Source organism: Symphalangus syndactylus, chromosome 17 (assembly GCF_028878055.3).
Source record: "Symphalangus syndactylus isolate Jambi chromosome 17, NHGRI_mSymSyn1-v2.1_pri, whole genome shotgun sequence".
NCBI classification, from domain to species: Eukaryota; Metazoa; Chordata; class Mammalia; order Primates; family Hylobatidae; genus Symphalangus; species Symphalangus syndactylus.
The window spans coordinates 21,770,577-21,784,969 of record NC_072439.2 but is presented as its reverse complement, the minus strand read 5'-3'; the positions used below and the strand labels follow the sequence as shown (position 1 = coordinate 21,784,969).

The 14,393-nt window shown below is 54.6% G+C and overlaps 1 protein-coding gene across 1 annotated transcript; it reads right to left on the bottom strand.

Moving 5' to 3' along the window:
* Nucleotides 1-689: 689 nt before the first annotated feature.
* On the bottom strand, nucleotides 690-14,329 carry HIPK4 (homeodomain interacting protein kinase 4). Its single transcript, XM_055250023.2, has 4 exons — nucleotides 10,058-14,329; nucleotides 4,376-4,732; nucleotides 1,888-2,733; nucleotides 690-1,188 (listed from the first exon to the last, which is right to left on the bottom strand). The coding sequence occupies exons 1-4, from the start codon at nucleotides 10,976-10,978 to the stop codon at nucleotides 1,006-1,008; spliced, it is 2,307 nt and encodes a 768-aa protein (XP_055105998.1). The 5' UTR covers nucleotides 10,979-14,329; the 3' UTR covers nucleotides 690-1,005.
* Between the last annotated feature and the right edge of the window lie 64 nt (nucleotides 14,330-14,393).

The following is a 14,393-nucleotide window of genomic DNA, read 5'->3' as shown; positions in this document are numbered from 1 at the left end:
CATGTCACTGGCATGTGCTGAGCCCTCAGTGTGTGACTAGTGTGGGTTAGCATGTACTGAGCCCTCAGCATGTGCTGGCATGGGTTGGCATGTGCTGAGCCCTTAACATGTAGTAGACATGGGCTGACCTGTGCTGAGCATGCAGTGTGCCACCCTGTGGCCTGGCATGGACTTAACACTCATGTAGCCAGCATGGGGTATGTGCTGCACAGAAGCATGTTCCCAGAGTGATCAGCAGGGACCAAACCATTGCCACATCCCAAGGCTGAACAAGCATGGCTGAGCACCAGAGTGTGCACCAAGTGTGAATTTAGGCCTGCCAAGTGGATTTACACCCAGCATGTCCCAAATGTGGATGAGTGCATGCCAACCCTGTAGACGTGTAGGAAGGACAGGTCAACAGACAAGGAGACCCCAGCATCTGGCAAACTTGATGAACACGTACTGAACACAGCATGTTCTGAGGGTGGATTCCCAACATGCCAAACACATAGCGTATTTAGGACATAGGTTAGTCAACCAAGCACAGCTTTTCCCTCCTAGTGTGACAGCAGCCCAGGCTCCAGCCTGAGCCAGTGGTCAACTGGGCCCAGCATCGCAGAGCGAGTCACTGGGAGCCAGCCTGGAGCCCCCATTCCCTCCAGGGCCAGTCCAAGCCCCAGGCAGTGAGAGCAGGCTTGAAGCAGGACTGCTGAACAGTTCTATATTGAAATAGACAAGAGGCAGCAGGGCTGAGGGCAGGCACAGGGCCAGCGGGGTGCAGCCCCCTTTCCTGCTGTCCTTCTGGCCAAGGAGCATGGGCCAGACTCCAAAGCCTTGCTGTGTTTAGGAGAGGTGTGCAGGCACGCACACACCACAGACGGGGAATGAGAATTTCCGGGTAACTATCTTTCTGTAAGAATAATTTGTGGGTTCGGGAGGTGGCTCTGAGGAGCAGTTCAGGTTGGGAGGGAATGCCAGCCCAGCTAGCGCAGCCTCCAGTGATGGGCAGGGGTGGAATCACCATCAGTGGTGCCCGGTGACATGTTGGAGGAAGCTGGTGGTCCCCCTGGGTGGACCATGCTGGTGGGAGCGGCAGGGTGGGAGCCCCTGAGCCCGTGGGCCCCTGACGCTCTCCAGGGTCCAGTCTGGCTCACTTAGCCATTCTCCAGGACAGCTGCTGGGGTTGAAGAGCTCAGGGTCTGGCCTCTGTGGGGGAAGAGGAGAGAGGGGCATCAGCCAAGCAGTGTTAGTGTATTAGTGTCTGCTGAGTCTCTGTCACCTCCTCCTGATGAGGGTGAGCATGTGCTAGGGTCTTACCAGTGCTGGGCCATTGTTGCCTCTTTGTAGTGATGTGATGACAGCTCACCGCAGCCTCGACCTCCCTGGCTCAAGTAATCCTCCCACCTCAGCCTCCTGAGTAGCTGGGACTACAGGTGCATGCCACCAAAACCAGCTAATATTTCTAATTTTTTGGTGCAGACGGGATCTCACTATGTTGCCCAGGCTCTTTATCACTTCTTATAAGTAGATTACTGTGCCCTGAGTTTTTGTCACAGCCTGGAAGTAGCTGAGTAAGTGCTGAGCCTTATCATATCTTGACAGTATTAGGTGTATGCTGAGCCTCCTCAGACTCCAATTGTATCCTGAACATGGGTGAGTGTGTGCTGAGCCTCCTCACACCCTAATCATATCCTGAGCGCGGGTGAGTGTGTGCTGAGCCTCCTCCTACCCCAGTCGTATCCTGAGCATGGGTGAGTGTGTGCTGAGCCTCCTCATACCCTAATCATATCCTGAATGTGGGTTGAATGTGCTGAGCCTCCTCACATCCTAATCTTATCCTAAGGTGAGTGAGTGTGTGCTGAGCCTCCTCACACCCTAATCGTATCCTGAACGCACCCAGCTCACCTCAGCTTCCGTGGTCATATTGTCAATGTTGGGCCCATCCCCATCTCGCTGCAGGATGGCCGGTGGCTCAGCAGAGGCCCCGAGATGCTCTCCTTCCTCCCAGCTGCTGCCCCGGCAGGGCCTGTCGTCCTCAGGCGAGACCTGGCTCAGCCGGATGAGGTTGCTGAAGTCGGAGTCGGACTTGGAACCTGCAGGTGGCTTGCGGGCCTTGTGGCGGCCTGCCAGGCGGCTGCTATAGAAGGCCAGGATGGGCTCGGGGCCCGAGTCGGGCATGTGGCGGCCAGTGATGGCTGCCTTGAGGGGGGCCATCATGTTGGAGACCACATCGGTGCAGGTCTCACCCCACAGCCCATGCCCAGCCTCCTGCAGACTCAGGTCATCCAGCTGGTCGATGGCTCTTTGCATACCTGGTGCCTTCTCCTCTCGGAAGAAGGGGCTGCTGCCGGCCACACTGCCCATACCTGCGGCCTCCTTCTCCTCAGCCAGATGGTAGTAGGGGGTCCCATCTTCTGCGGCCATCACAGGCGTGGGGGGCTTGCCCTCCACCTGGAGCGAGAGGCGGTAGCTGCGCAGCGAGAGCTGGTAGTAGTGGGTGGTCTCGTGGGCACTGCGCAGCTGCTGCATGGACACGAAGGGGTGGCGCAGGGCAGCGCTGGGGCTGATGCGTTCGTGTGACTCCCAGGTCAGCATGCGCTTGATCAGCTCCACCATGCTCTTGAGGTCGGCGTGCTCCGCCAGTGCCTCCCGGTCGGGGACGGTTAGCTGACTGGCCACACTGCCACTGTTCACTGTCTCAATCTGGTCCAAGGACTTGAGCATATACTTGCGGCGCTCCAGTGGGCGCACCTGGCGGGGCATGGAGAAGGGGGCAGGGTTGACCGTTGTGCAGGGCTAGGGCCCTAGGCACTCCTGCTGTGGCACCCACATGTAGCCCCGACTTCCAGGTCTCCCCATGATCTGCCTTGGAGCTCTCTGGCTGCTAGGAGGGCCACCCTGGATCCGTCACACCCAAGCCCCTCTACTCTAACCCAAATCACTGGCCCAAGTTCCACCCCTTGCCCCAGACCTCCAGTCCCCCTCAGCACCATGGGTGCAGCCCCTACCAGCAGCTAGCAGAAGGGCTGCTCGGAATCTCTAGTCCTCCCTGGAATCAAATCCAGGTCCCTCTTACTGCCACAGCTCCACACTTGACCCCAGGCCTCCCGGTGGTCGAACCCAGACCCTTCTTGCTATACTAGTATGTCACCCCCTGCTATTAAACTGCCATTGACTTTTAGTCTCACCTGTGGTCCCATCCAGACCCTTCTTGCTGTGAAATCAAGACCTATGACCTCAAACTCCTAGTCCCCTCTGCTGTCTAACCCAGGCTCTTGCTGCACAGATTGGAGGGGCAAAGCCATAGAGGTAGCAGACTGGCTGCTGCCCCAAACCTCTAGACTCACCTGAGGTCTCACTCAAATCCTTTGTGTGTGTGTGTGTGTGCGCGTGTGAGACAGAGTTTCACTCTTGTTGCCCAGGCTGGAGTGCAATGGTACAATCTCGGCTCACTGCAACCTCCACCTCCCAGGTTCAAGCGATTCTCCTGCCTCAGCCTCCCGAGCAGCTGGAATTACAGGTGTCCACCACCATGCCCAGCTAATTTTTGTATTTTTAGTAGAGATGGGGTTTCACCATGTTGGCCAGGCTGGTCTCAAACTCCTGACCTCAGGTGATCCACCCACCTTGGCCTCCCAAAGTGCTGGGATTATAGGTGTGAGCCACTGTGCCTGGCCTTAGATCCTTTTTATTTTTTTTTTTTGAGACGGATTCTCACTCTGTTGCCCAAGCTGGAGTGCAGTGGCGCGATTTCGGCTCACTGCAACCTCTACCCTCTGGGTTCAAGCGATTCTTCTGCCTCAGCCCCCCGAGTAACTGGGATTACAGGCGTCTGCCACTGCGCCCAGCTAATTTTTTTGTGTTTTTAGTAGAGACCGGGTTTCACCATCTTGGCCAGGCTGGTCTTGAACTCCTGACCTCGTGATCCACCCACTTCGGCCTCCCAAAGTGCTAGGATTACAGGCGTGAGCCACCACACCCGGCCTCTGTTTTTTATTCTTTTCACTCCATTCTTCTGGTCTGATAGATTTTTCTTTTTTTCATTTTGAAACAGGATCTTGCTCTGTCACCCAGGCTCAAGTGTAGTGGCATGATCATAGTTCACTGTAGCCTGGACCTCCCAGGCTCAAGGAATTCTCCTGCCTCAGCCTCCCATGTATCTGGGACAATAGGCCCACACCACCATGCCTGGCTAATTTTTTTTCCATGTTTTAAAAAGAGGAGGTCTCACTATGTTCCCCAGGCTGGTCTCAAACCCCTGGGCTCAAGGGATCCTCCCACCACAGCCTCCCAAAGTGCTGGAATTACAGGTGTGAGCCACGTCACCCAGCCTAGAATTTTTTTTCATGTAACAGCCCCCACACTGATTGCCCTCACCCAACTTTTCCCTTACCTTCGTCTCGGCCAGGTAGTCAGCCAAGGACTTGAGCTGCCAGGGGTTGGCAGCGTCAGGGCGGGGGTTGCGCTTGAAGAAGTAGTGGGCCTTGCGGGCGGCGTGCAACAGGTGCGGCTTGGGCAGGCCCTGAGTTTCGCAGATGTAGCGCACCTGGTCGTACTCGTTGTTGCCCGGGTAGAGGGGCCAGCCCAGGTGCAGCTCAGCCATGACGCAGCCCAGGGACCACACGTCCACCTTCTCGCAGAAGGGCAGCCCCAGCAGGATCTCAGGGGCCCGGTAGAAGCGCGACTGGATGTATGGCTCCTTCACGTAGCGCACCTCGCTGAAAATGCTGGCGGATCCGAAGTCAATTACCTGTCGGGGGTGGGGAAGAGGGCGAGTGGGCAGGTCAAGCTGCAGGGACAGCCAAGCTGGGCCACCCCTGGCATCTTTCACCTGGCATCTTCCTGCATCTGTTATTTGACTCTGGCCGTCTCTGGGTCTGTGATTCTTTAGTTGCTTTGTTGGTTTTTGTTTGCTTGTTTGAGACAGAGTCTCGCTCTTGTTGCCCAGTCTGGAGTGCAATGGCACGATCTCAGCACACTGCAACCTCCACCTCCCCGGTTCAAGCAATTCTCCTGCCTCAGCCTCCTGTGTAGCTGGGATTGCAGGCGCCCACCACCACGCCCGGCTAATTTTTTGTATTTTTAGTAGAGACGGGGTTTCACTATGTTGGCCAGGCTGGTCTCGAACTCCTGACCTCATGTGACCCACCCGCCTCGGCCTCCCAAAGTGCTGGGATTACAGGCATGAGCCACCGCACCCGGCCTTTGCTGGTTTTTTTTTTTTTTTTTTTTTTTTTTGAGACCGAGTCTCACTCTGTCGCCCAGGCTGGCATAATCTTGGCTCACTGCAACCTCTGCCTCCTGGGTTCAAGTGATTCTCCTGCCTCAGTCTCCCGAATAGCTGGGTCTACAGGTGCACACCACCATGCCCTGCTAATTTTTGTATTTTTAGTAGAGGCGGGGTTTCACCATGTTGGCCAGGCTGGTCTTGAACTCCCGACCTCAGATGCTCTGCCCGCCTCAGCCTCCCTAAGTGCTGGGATTACAGGCATGAGCCACCGCACCCGGCTGTGGCCGTAGTTGTTAAGTCCCTATCTCCGTCTCTTCCAGCCTTTGTGTCTGGTTCGAGTAACTGACTCTGTCTCTGTTTCTCTCCACTAGAACTATGCAAAGGAGGGTTAGGACCCTACTCTTCCTCTTGCACCCCACACCTTGTCCATCAGCCAACAGATCTAGAATCTGCTCCCTCTGCATGCCATCCACAGCCCCCACCCTGGTCCTATCCCGCATCCTCTCCAACCTAGACTAACGCAGGGGCCTCCTCGCTGGTCTCCCTGCTCCTCTCCTCTGCCCCCCAGTCTGTCTGTCACAAACATCCCAGGGGATCCTGTGGCCGCCTAGGATAGATTGGGTCCTCCCCTGCTCACAGCCACATCCTGTGACAAAAGCCAAAGTCCTCACCGTGGCCCACAGGTCTCCAACGTCTGCTCTGTCACCTCTCTGCCACATCTCCCACTCTCCCCGTCACTCACCCTCCTCCAGCCACAAGGGCCTCCTCACTATTCCTTGAACAAGTCAGACATTCCCAGCTCAGGGCTTTGCACTGGCTGTTCCCTCTGCCAGGAATGCTCTTCCCTGCATGAGCACAGGGCTCCCTGCCTCACCTCCTTCAGGTCTTTACTCAAATGTCACCTTTCTATCAAAAGGTGAAAGGGGGGACAAAAAAAAATGATCACCTTCTCAGTGAGGCCTCCCCTAATCATTCTGTGAAAGCATCAGCCATCAGCCCCTACCCTTCCTATCCCCCTGCCAGGCCCCTGTTTTTCTTTTTCTTTTCTTTTCCTTTTTTTTTTTTTTTTTTTTTTGAGACGGAGATTTTTGAGACAGAGTTTTGCTCTTGTCGCCCAGGCTGGAGTGCAATGGTGCAATCTCGGCTCACCGCAACCTCCTACTCCCAGGTTCAAGTGATTCTCCTGCCTCAGCCTCCCAAGTAGCTGGGATTACAGGCGTGTGCCACCACACACTGCTAATTTTTATATTTTTAGTAGAGACGGGGTTTCGCGATGATGGCCAGGCTGGTCTCGAACTCCTGACCACAGGTGATCCACTCGCCTCGGCCTCCCAAAGTGCTAGGACAGGCGTGAGCCACCGCACCCGGGTCCACCATTGCTCTTAATGCCATTTCACACACTATATCTCTTAATTTTTTATTTTAATTTTATTTTTTAATTATTTATTTTTTGTGACGGAGTCTGGCTTTGTTGGCCAGGCTGGAGAGCAGTGGTGTGATCTTGGCTCACTGCAACCTCCACCTACTGGATTCAAGTGATTCTCCTGCCTCAGCCTCCTGAGTAGCTGGGATTACAAGCACTAATCTTTTGCATTTTTGGTAGAAACAGGCGGGGTTTCACCATATTAGCCAGGCTGGTCTCAAACTCCTGACTCAGATGATCTGCCCGCCTCAGCCTCCCAAAGTGTTGGGATTACAGGCATGAGCCACGGTGCCCAGCCCTTTTTTCCTTTTTAGAGACAGCGTCTTGCTCTATCACCCAGGCTGGAGTACAGTGGCACCATCATAGCTCACTGCAGCCGCAAACTCCAGGGCTCACAAGATCCTCCCGCCTCAGCCTCCTGAGTAGCTGGGACCACAGGCATGCACCACCATACCCAGCTAATTTTTTAACTTTTTTGTAGAGATAGAGATGGGTCTCACTACTTTGCCCAGGATGGCTCCTGGGCTCAAGTGATCCTCCTGCCTCAGCCTCCCAACATGCTGAGATTATAGGCATGAGGCCCTGCACCTGGCCCTAATCTACTTCCTTATCAAGTTCAGCACTTCTCTCCCCAGCTAGGATGTCAGTCCCACGAGGGCAAAGAATTTATCCATTTTGTTCAATATTGTATCCCTAGATGCCTAGAACAGGGCTTGGCACATAGCAGGGGCTCAGTAAATAATGAGTGAATGAATGAATGTATGTATGGGCTTTGAGTTCCTTCATTCTCTTTCCATCTCTTGCTTGTATCTCTCTCTCTCTGTCTCGCATTTGAGACAGTGGCTCACCCTGTCACCCAGGCTGGAATGCAGTGGCGCAATCTCGGCTCAAGGCAACCTCCACCTTCCAGGTTCAAGCGATTCTCCTGCCTCAGCCTCCCAAGTAGCTGGGACTACAGGCACGTGCCACCACGCCCAGCTAATTTTTGTATTTTTAGTAGAGATGGGTTTTCACCATGTTACCCAGGCTGGTCTTGAACTCCTGGGCTCCAGCAATCCCACATCTCAGCCTTCCAAAGTGCTGAGATTCTAGGCATGAGCCACTGTGCCTGGCCATTTGTACCTCTCGTTCTTTCTTTGCAACTGCCTCTCCATCACTTGCCTGTCTCTTGTCTCTCAGTGTCTCTCTCTCTCTTTCCATCTCTGTCTCTGTGTCGTCCACTAGGAAGACACCTCCCTGAAGTCCAGGTCCTCTTCTGTCTTCCTCATCAGGCACTGTTCACACCTGTCACAGGCCTTTGACACATGACAGGTGTTGGCCAACAGCTGTGGAACCAACATTGTGAATGGCCGAAAGCCTTTGTCTGTCCCCATGCCTCTGGTGGAGCTGTCTGCCATTTTCACTCTGAATCTCCGTGACTCTCTCTTGGCCTGTTTCTTTTTCTTTTTCTTTTTCTTTTTCAGGTAGTTTCACTCTTTTGTCCAAGCTGGAGTGCAGCGGCATGATCTCGGCTCACTGCAACCTCCGCCCCCACCTGGGTTCAAGCGATTCTCCTGCATCAGCCTCCCAAGTAGCTGGGATTACAGGTGCACCCCACCACACCTGGCTAAGTTTTGTATTTTTAGTAGAGACGGGATTTCACCACATTGGCCAGGCTGGTCTTGAACTTCTGACCTCAGGTGATCCACCCACCTCAGCCTCCCAAAGTGCTGGGATTACAGGCTTGGGCCACCACACCTGGCCGGCCTCAGTTTCCTTCTCTGAGTTTTTCTGCTTTTCATTCAGCCATTTCTCAGTTTTTTGTTTTTGTTTTTGTTTTGTGGTGAGACTGAGTCTCGCTCTGTCGCCCAGGCTGGAGTGCAGTGGCATGATCTCAGCTCACTGCAAAACCTCTGCCTCCCAAGTTCAAGTAAGTCTCCTGCCTCTGCCCTCCAACTAACTGGGATTCCAGGTATGTGCCACCATGCCTGGCTAATTTTAGTTTTTTTTTTTTTTTTTTTTTTTCAGAGACAGAGGGACTTCCTCTGTCGCCCAGGCTGGAGTGCAGTGGCGTAATCTCAGCTCACCGCAACCTCTGCCTCCCAGGTTCTAAGCGATTCTCCTGCTTCAGCCTCTGGAGTAGCCAGGATTACAGGTGCCCACCACCACGCCCAGCTAATTTGTATACTTTTAGCAGAGACGAGGTTTCACCATATTGGTCAGGCTGTTCTCGAACTCCTGACCTCAGGTGATCCACCCGCCTCGGCCTCCCAAAGTGCTGGGATTACAGGCGTGAGCCACCTCACCTGGCCATCCCTCACCTTCCACTTGCAGAAAGCAGTATCATGAAATGGTTATTAATTGCGATTCTGATCCCAGAGTGCTAGGGCTTCAGTACCCAAGAGGCTGAGTGACCCTGGGCACTTAGTCTATGTTTGTGGAATTCATTCATTCATTCATTCATTCATTTCACAGAGAGGGTGGGGGTGATAATGCCGGCCAGGTGCTGTGGATCCGTCCTGTCTGTTCCCTGCTGTGTTTGTGGAAGTCCCTGCTTCCCTGGGTCTCTGTCCTTCCACCTCTTGGGGCAGAATAATCCACCTTTTTCTGTCTCTGTGTCTCTGGCAAGCATTCATTTAGCACTGGCTCCGGACTGCAGTGCTGGGAGATGTCAGGGACACAGCCATGACTAAGTCAGCCCCAGGCTTGCCGTCAGGGTGCCCCTGGTTCAGACGCATCCAGACAGTATCAAACTCAAAAGCAGACAGAGGACTGGGCATGGTGGCTCACACTTGTAATTCCAGCACTTTGGGAGGCCAAGGTGGGCAGATTGCTTGAGCTCAGGACTTTGAGACCAGCCTGGGCAACATGATGAAATCCCGTTTCTACCAAAAAACACAAAAATTGGCCGGGTGCGGTGGCTCATGCCTGTAATCCCAGCACTTTGGGAGGCTGAGGTGGGCGGATCACAAGGTCAGGAGTTTGAGACCAGCCTGGCCAACATGGCAAAACCCCATCTCTACTAAAAATACAAAAATTAGCTGGGCGTGGGTGGCGGGCCCTGTATTCCCACCTACTCAGGAGGCTGAGGCAGGAGAATCGCTTGAACCCGGGAGGTGGAGGCAGTGAGCCAAGATCATGCCATCATCACCCTGTCTCTAATAAGTACAAAAAAAAATTAGCTGGGCGTGGTGGCGCATCCCTGTAATCCCAGCTACTCGGGAGGCTGAGGCAGGAGAATCACTTGAACCCAGGAGGTGGAGGTTGCAGTGAGCTGAGATTGCGCCATTGCACTCAAGCCTGGGTAACAGAATGAAACTCCGTCTCAAAAATAATAATAATAATAATAATTTTACAAAGTTAAAAAAACATCTAGGGCTGGAAGAAGCTGGGAAAAAGACAAGGAACTAGGGACGCAGCCACCCCAGACGACCCCTACTCACCTTGACCCTGAAGGGGCAGCGGGTCTGGTCCACCAGCATGATGTTCTCAGGCTTGAGATCAGCGTGGATGATCGCCAGCTCCTTGAGCCGGGCCAGGGCTCTGAGCACCTGCAGGGTGACTGTACGGATGTGGCGGGCAGGGAGGGGCACGAAATTGTTCTCCTTCTGGAACTCGAAAAGGTTTTGCTCCAGCAGCTCAAAGACCAGGTAGAACTTGAGGGCATCGTGGAAGAACTCAAGGAAGCGGACGACGTGGGCCTCCTCAGGGTCTAGGCCTCGCATGCAGTGCAGCAGCTTCAGCTCGTTCTTGATGGTGCAGTTGCGGTAGGCGTCGTTCTTGAGGATCTTGATGGCCACCATCTCGCCCGTGCTCCGCCGCCAGCCCTTGGCTACCTCCCCAAAGGTCCCCTTGCCCAAGACCTCGATGATGTCGTAGCAGTCGGTCTCCGACTGGATGGTGGCCATGGTGCCGCTGCTGCCAGACACTGCCCTGCCCAGGCCCCTGTGCCACTGGCTCTGCCGCCCAGGCCTCCCGCCTGGCCGCCGACACAGCGGGCCCACCAGTGGGGGAAAGAGAACCGCACTCGTGCCTCCTCCTATGAGGTTGGCCCCTGCTTCCCTGGCACCCCCAAGCCCCCAGGCCACACTGTCAGTCTGTGAGGGGCTGCAGCCCTCCCCAAAAGCCCTCCTGGTTTGGGATGAGGGGCCCCAGGCCCTCATCGCTGGGTTCCAGCGCTGTTGAGTGGCTCTGGTTCTGTTGTTGGAGACCTGAGCCCTGGCTGGAGTGGGGGTGGGGTGCCAGGCTGGGCCCCCTCCCCCGCCCAGTGGCAGAACCTTGCAAAGACCAAACAGGTGAAGTGTTGACAGAGGGGAGTCTAATCGTGGGCCTTGGGCATACAGGAATGGGGATAAGGCAGGCATGGGGATAAGGCAGGAGTGAGGAAAGGTGGGCTTCTTGAGCTTGGGAGATGTGATGTGTGTGTGTCTGTGTTCAGAAAACTCCTGTCCCAGCCTGTGGCTACTGCAGGGTAAGGTTGTAAAAGGCCCTGAATGCCAGGCTAAGGAGTTTGGACTGTGTTCTGAGGGCACTGGGGAGCCACAGAAGGGCTTTGAGCAGGGGACGGCAGGGCCAGATATGAGTGTCAGAAAGTTACTGTATGAAAAAGGATAGGTTGGAGCAGGTGAGAGTGGAAGCCGCAAGCCAGGGAAAGAGTCCAGAACAGGGCACAGATGGGAGAGGTTGGGGAAGGGAGGGCAAGGCCAATGGATAAGACACTCAGAAGGCCAGGAGGAGCAGCCGGGAGACCGACAGTTTAGGGGAAAGGCGGGAGCTGTCTAAGACCAGGCCTAGGGCTCTGGCATGAAGGGGCAGTCCCCGAGAAATGGACATGGATAAGAAGCAGCTTGGGGGAGATGTTGAGGCCAAATTAGAAAATGTATTTATTTTTGGCTGGGTGCGGTGGGTCACGCCTGTAATCCCAGCACTTTGGGAGGCCAAGGCAGGAGATCGAGACCATCCTGGCTAACACGGTGAAACTCCCTACTAAAAATACTAAAAATTAGCCAGGTGTAGTGGAGGGCGCCTGTAGTCCCAGCTACTTGGGAGGCTAAGGCAGAAGAATAGCTTGAACCCGGGAGGTGGAGGTTGCAGTGAGCCGAGATTGCACCACTGCACTCCAGCCTGGGTGACAGAGCGAGACTCTGTCTCAAAAAAAAAAAAAAAAAAGTATTCATTTTTATTTATCTTTTTAATTTTTTGTAGAAATGGGGTCTCACTATGTTGTCCAGGCTGGTCTCAAGTGATCCTCCTGGCCTCAAGTGATCCTCCTGCCTCAACCTTCCAAAGTGCTGGGATTGTAGGCATGAGCCACCACTCCAGCCGGATTAGAATATTTGACATCGGGCCAGGCTCGGTGGCTCATGCCTGTAATCCCAGCACTTTGGGAGGCCGAGGCCGGTGGATCACCTGAGGTCGGGAGTGAGACCAGCCTGACCAACGTGGAGAAACCCCGTCTCTACTAAAAATACAAAATTAGCCGGGTGTAGTGGCACATGCCTGTAGTCCCAGCTACTCGGGAGGCTGAGGTTGGGAGGCTGAGGTATGAGAATTGCTCGAACGTGGGAGGCGGGGGTGGCGGTGAGCCAAGATTGCGCCATTGCACTCCAGCCTGGGCAACAAGAGCGAAATTCCATCTCAAAAAAAAAAAAAAAGGAAAAGAAAATTTAACATCAAAACATTTAAACAAGGATGAAGTGCTTTAGAAGTCTTATCTGATCCCTTACAACATACAAAGTAGGGATTTTATGGAAGAGAAAATCAAGGCACAAAGAAGTTTTTAAAGTGCCTAGCCAGGAGCAGTGGCTCACGCCTGTAATCCCAGCACTTTGAGAGGCCAAGGCGAGCGGATCACCTGAGGTCAGGAGTTTGAGACTGCCTTCTCTGCATCTCCCCTAGACCAGCCTGGCCAACATGACAAAACCCCGTCTCCACTAAAAATACAAAAATTAGCTGGGCGTGGTGGTGTACACCTGTAGTTCCAGCTACTCGGGAGGCTGAGGTCAGGAGGCTGAGGTATGAGAATCGCTTGAACCTAGGAGGCAGAGGTTGCTGTGAGCCAAGAGTGCACCACTGCACTCCAGCATGGGCGACAGAGTGAGACTCTGTCTCAAAAAATAAAAATAAATAAATAAATAATAAAATAAAATGCCTAAGGTCACCCGAGTGACTGCCAGAGACAGCCTCTGACCCTAAGCAGCCTGGCTCCAGCGCCAAGCTCTGAACCACCACCCACACAACCTCCTAAAAACCAGGGACCTGGGGAAGGTGTGCAGAAGCTGCTGGGTCCCCAAGGGGATGCAGGAGAGAGTTTGGGAGTTGTCAGCACAGAAAGGAGGCGTGGAAGCCATGGGGAAGGGTGATGTACCCTAGGGAGGGTGTGGGGGTGGACAAGGGCCCGGGAGGAACCTCCAGTGCCCAAGGAGCACGGGGAGAGAGAGGTGTGGGGAAGAGGAGCAAGTGTCAGGAAGATCGAAGGGGCCTTGAAGAATCAGAACAAGAGAGACAAAGGAAACCCTCAGGCGTGGCCACGGGGCGGTCACTGCTGACACAGACAAGGTAGCAGGAAAACCCCAAATGCTAGGGTCTTGGAAATGGGGGTGCACCACGAGTGTAGATAACTCCTGCCATGTTTGGTGGGGGCAAAGAAAAAGTGTGTGGTGAGAGTGACCTGAGGAGGGCCGGCTTGAAGGGACAAGGTAGTCAAGTGAGTGAGGGATTCTGCCAGGCCCCTCATCCACTGAGACAGGATAGGGAGATGTGAGGAGAGTGGGGGGCTGTCGGGGCGAGACTTGGGACCAGATATTGAGTCTCCTTAGTCCATTGTGGGACATCACAGAGAGACGTGGAGGAGGCTGGAGGCCCTGCTGGGAGCCTCAGGACTTAGATCCTGAATTGGGATGGCAGGGATGGATGGCCCATGGCCCCTGGGAGCTGAGACCAGCACTGACAGGTGCTGAGGACCCTGGGACCTAGTTCCAAGAGGCGGCTGTGTTTTTGGGGTAGAGGCTTTGAGGGGACCAGGATCGGCCTTCCTGGGTGGGGCCAGAGTGGACAGGGCAGTCAAACCAGCCAGACAGGAAAGAGAAGGCCAGGATGTGTAGAAGTGCCCTCACCGGCAGAGGGCAGGTGGGGAGCAACCAGCCTGGTAGGAGTGGGTCCCCCAGGACAGGCGGGCTTCCTGGCAGAGGGGTCCCGAAGCTGTGCTCTGCCAGGGAACATCCCAGAGTCCTCTTTAATAACCCCTGGGAATTCTCAAGGGCTAGGGACGTCTCCCCTCCCACCACGGCCTGCCCCAAGGCCATCTTGAGTCTTTGTTGTTGTTTTTGTTGAAACAGTCTGGCTCTGTTGCCCAGGCTGGAATGCAGGGGCGCCTCATGGCTCACTGCAGCCTCGACCTCCCGGGCTCAAGTGATCCTCCCACCTCAGCCTCCCGAGTAGCTGGGATTACAGGCACGGGCCACCATGCCTGGATTTTTTTTGTATTTTTTTGTAGAGATGAGGTATCCCTATGTTTCCCAGGCTGGTCTTAAACTCCCGGGCTCAAACAATCCTCCTGCTTTGGCCTCCCAAGTGCTGGGCTTACAGGCATAAGCCACTGCGCCCAACCCACCCTGACTCTTCTCAGACCAGGTATGAGCTGTTTCTCCTCTCACATCAGAGGTTCCCCTCAGGCCAGGCTCAGGCGACCCCTAGAACCTCCTCTTTGGAGACTGCCTTCTCTGCATCTCCCCTATACCCACTCCTGCCCCTCCCTGCCCCCTATGCACACAGAGGAGA

Excerpts from the sequence above, each read along its gene's own strand:
- HIPK4 (XM_055250023.2), bottom strand. The coding sequence starts at position 10,978 with ATGCCTGCCTTATCCCCATTCCTGTATGCCCAAGGCCCACGATTAGAC. Across the intron at positions 4,733-10,057 it reads GCTGCCCCTTCAGGGTCAAG|GTAATTGACTTCGGATCCGC; the intron begins GTGAGTAGGGGT and ends CACCCCCGACAG. Across the intron at positions 2,734-4,375 it reads ACTACCTGGCCGAGACGAAG|GTGCGCCCACTGGAGCGCCG; the intron begins GTAAGGGAAAAG and ends ATGCCCCGCCAG.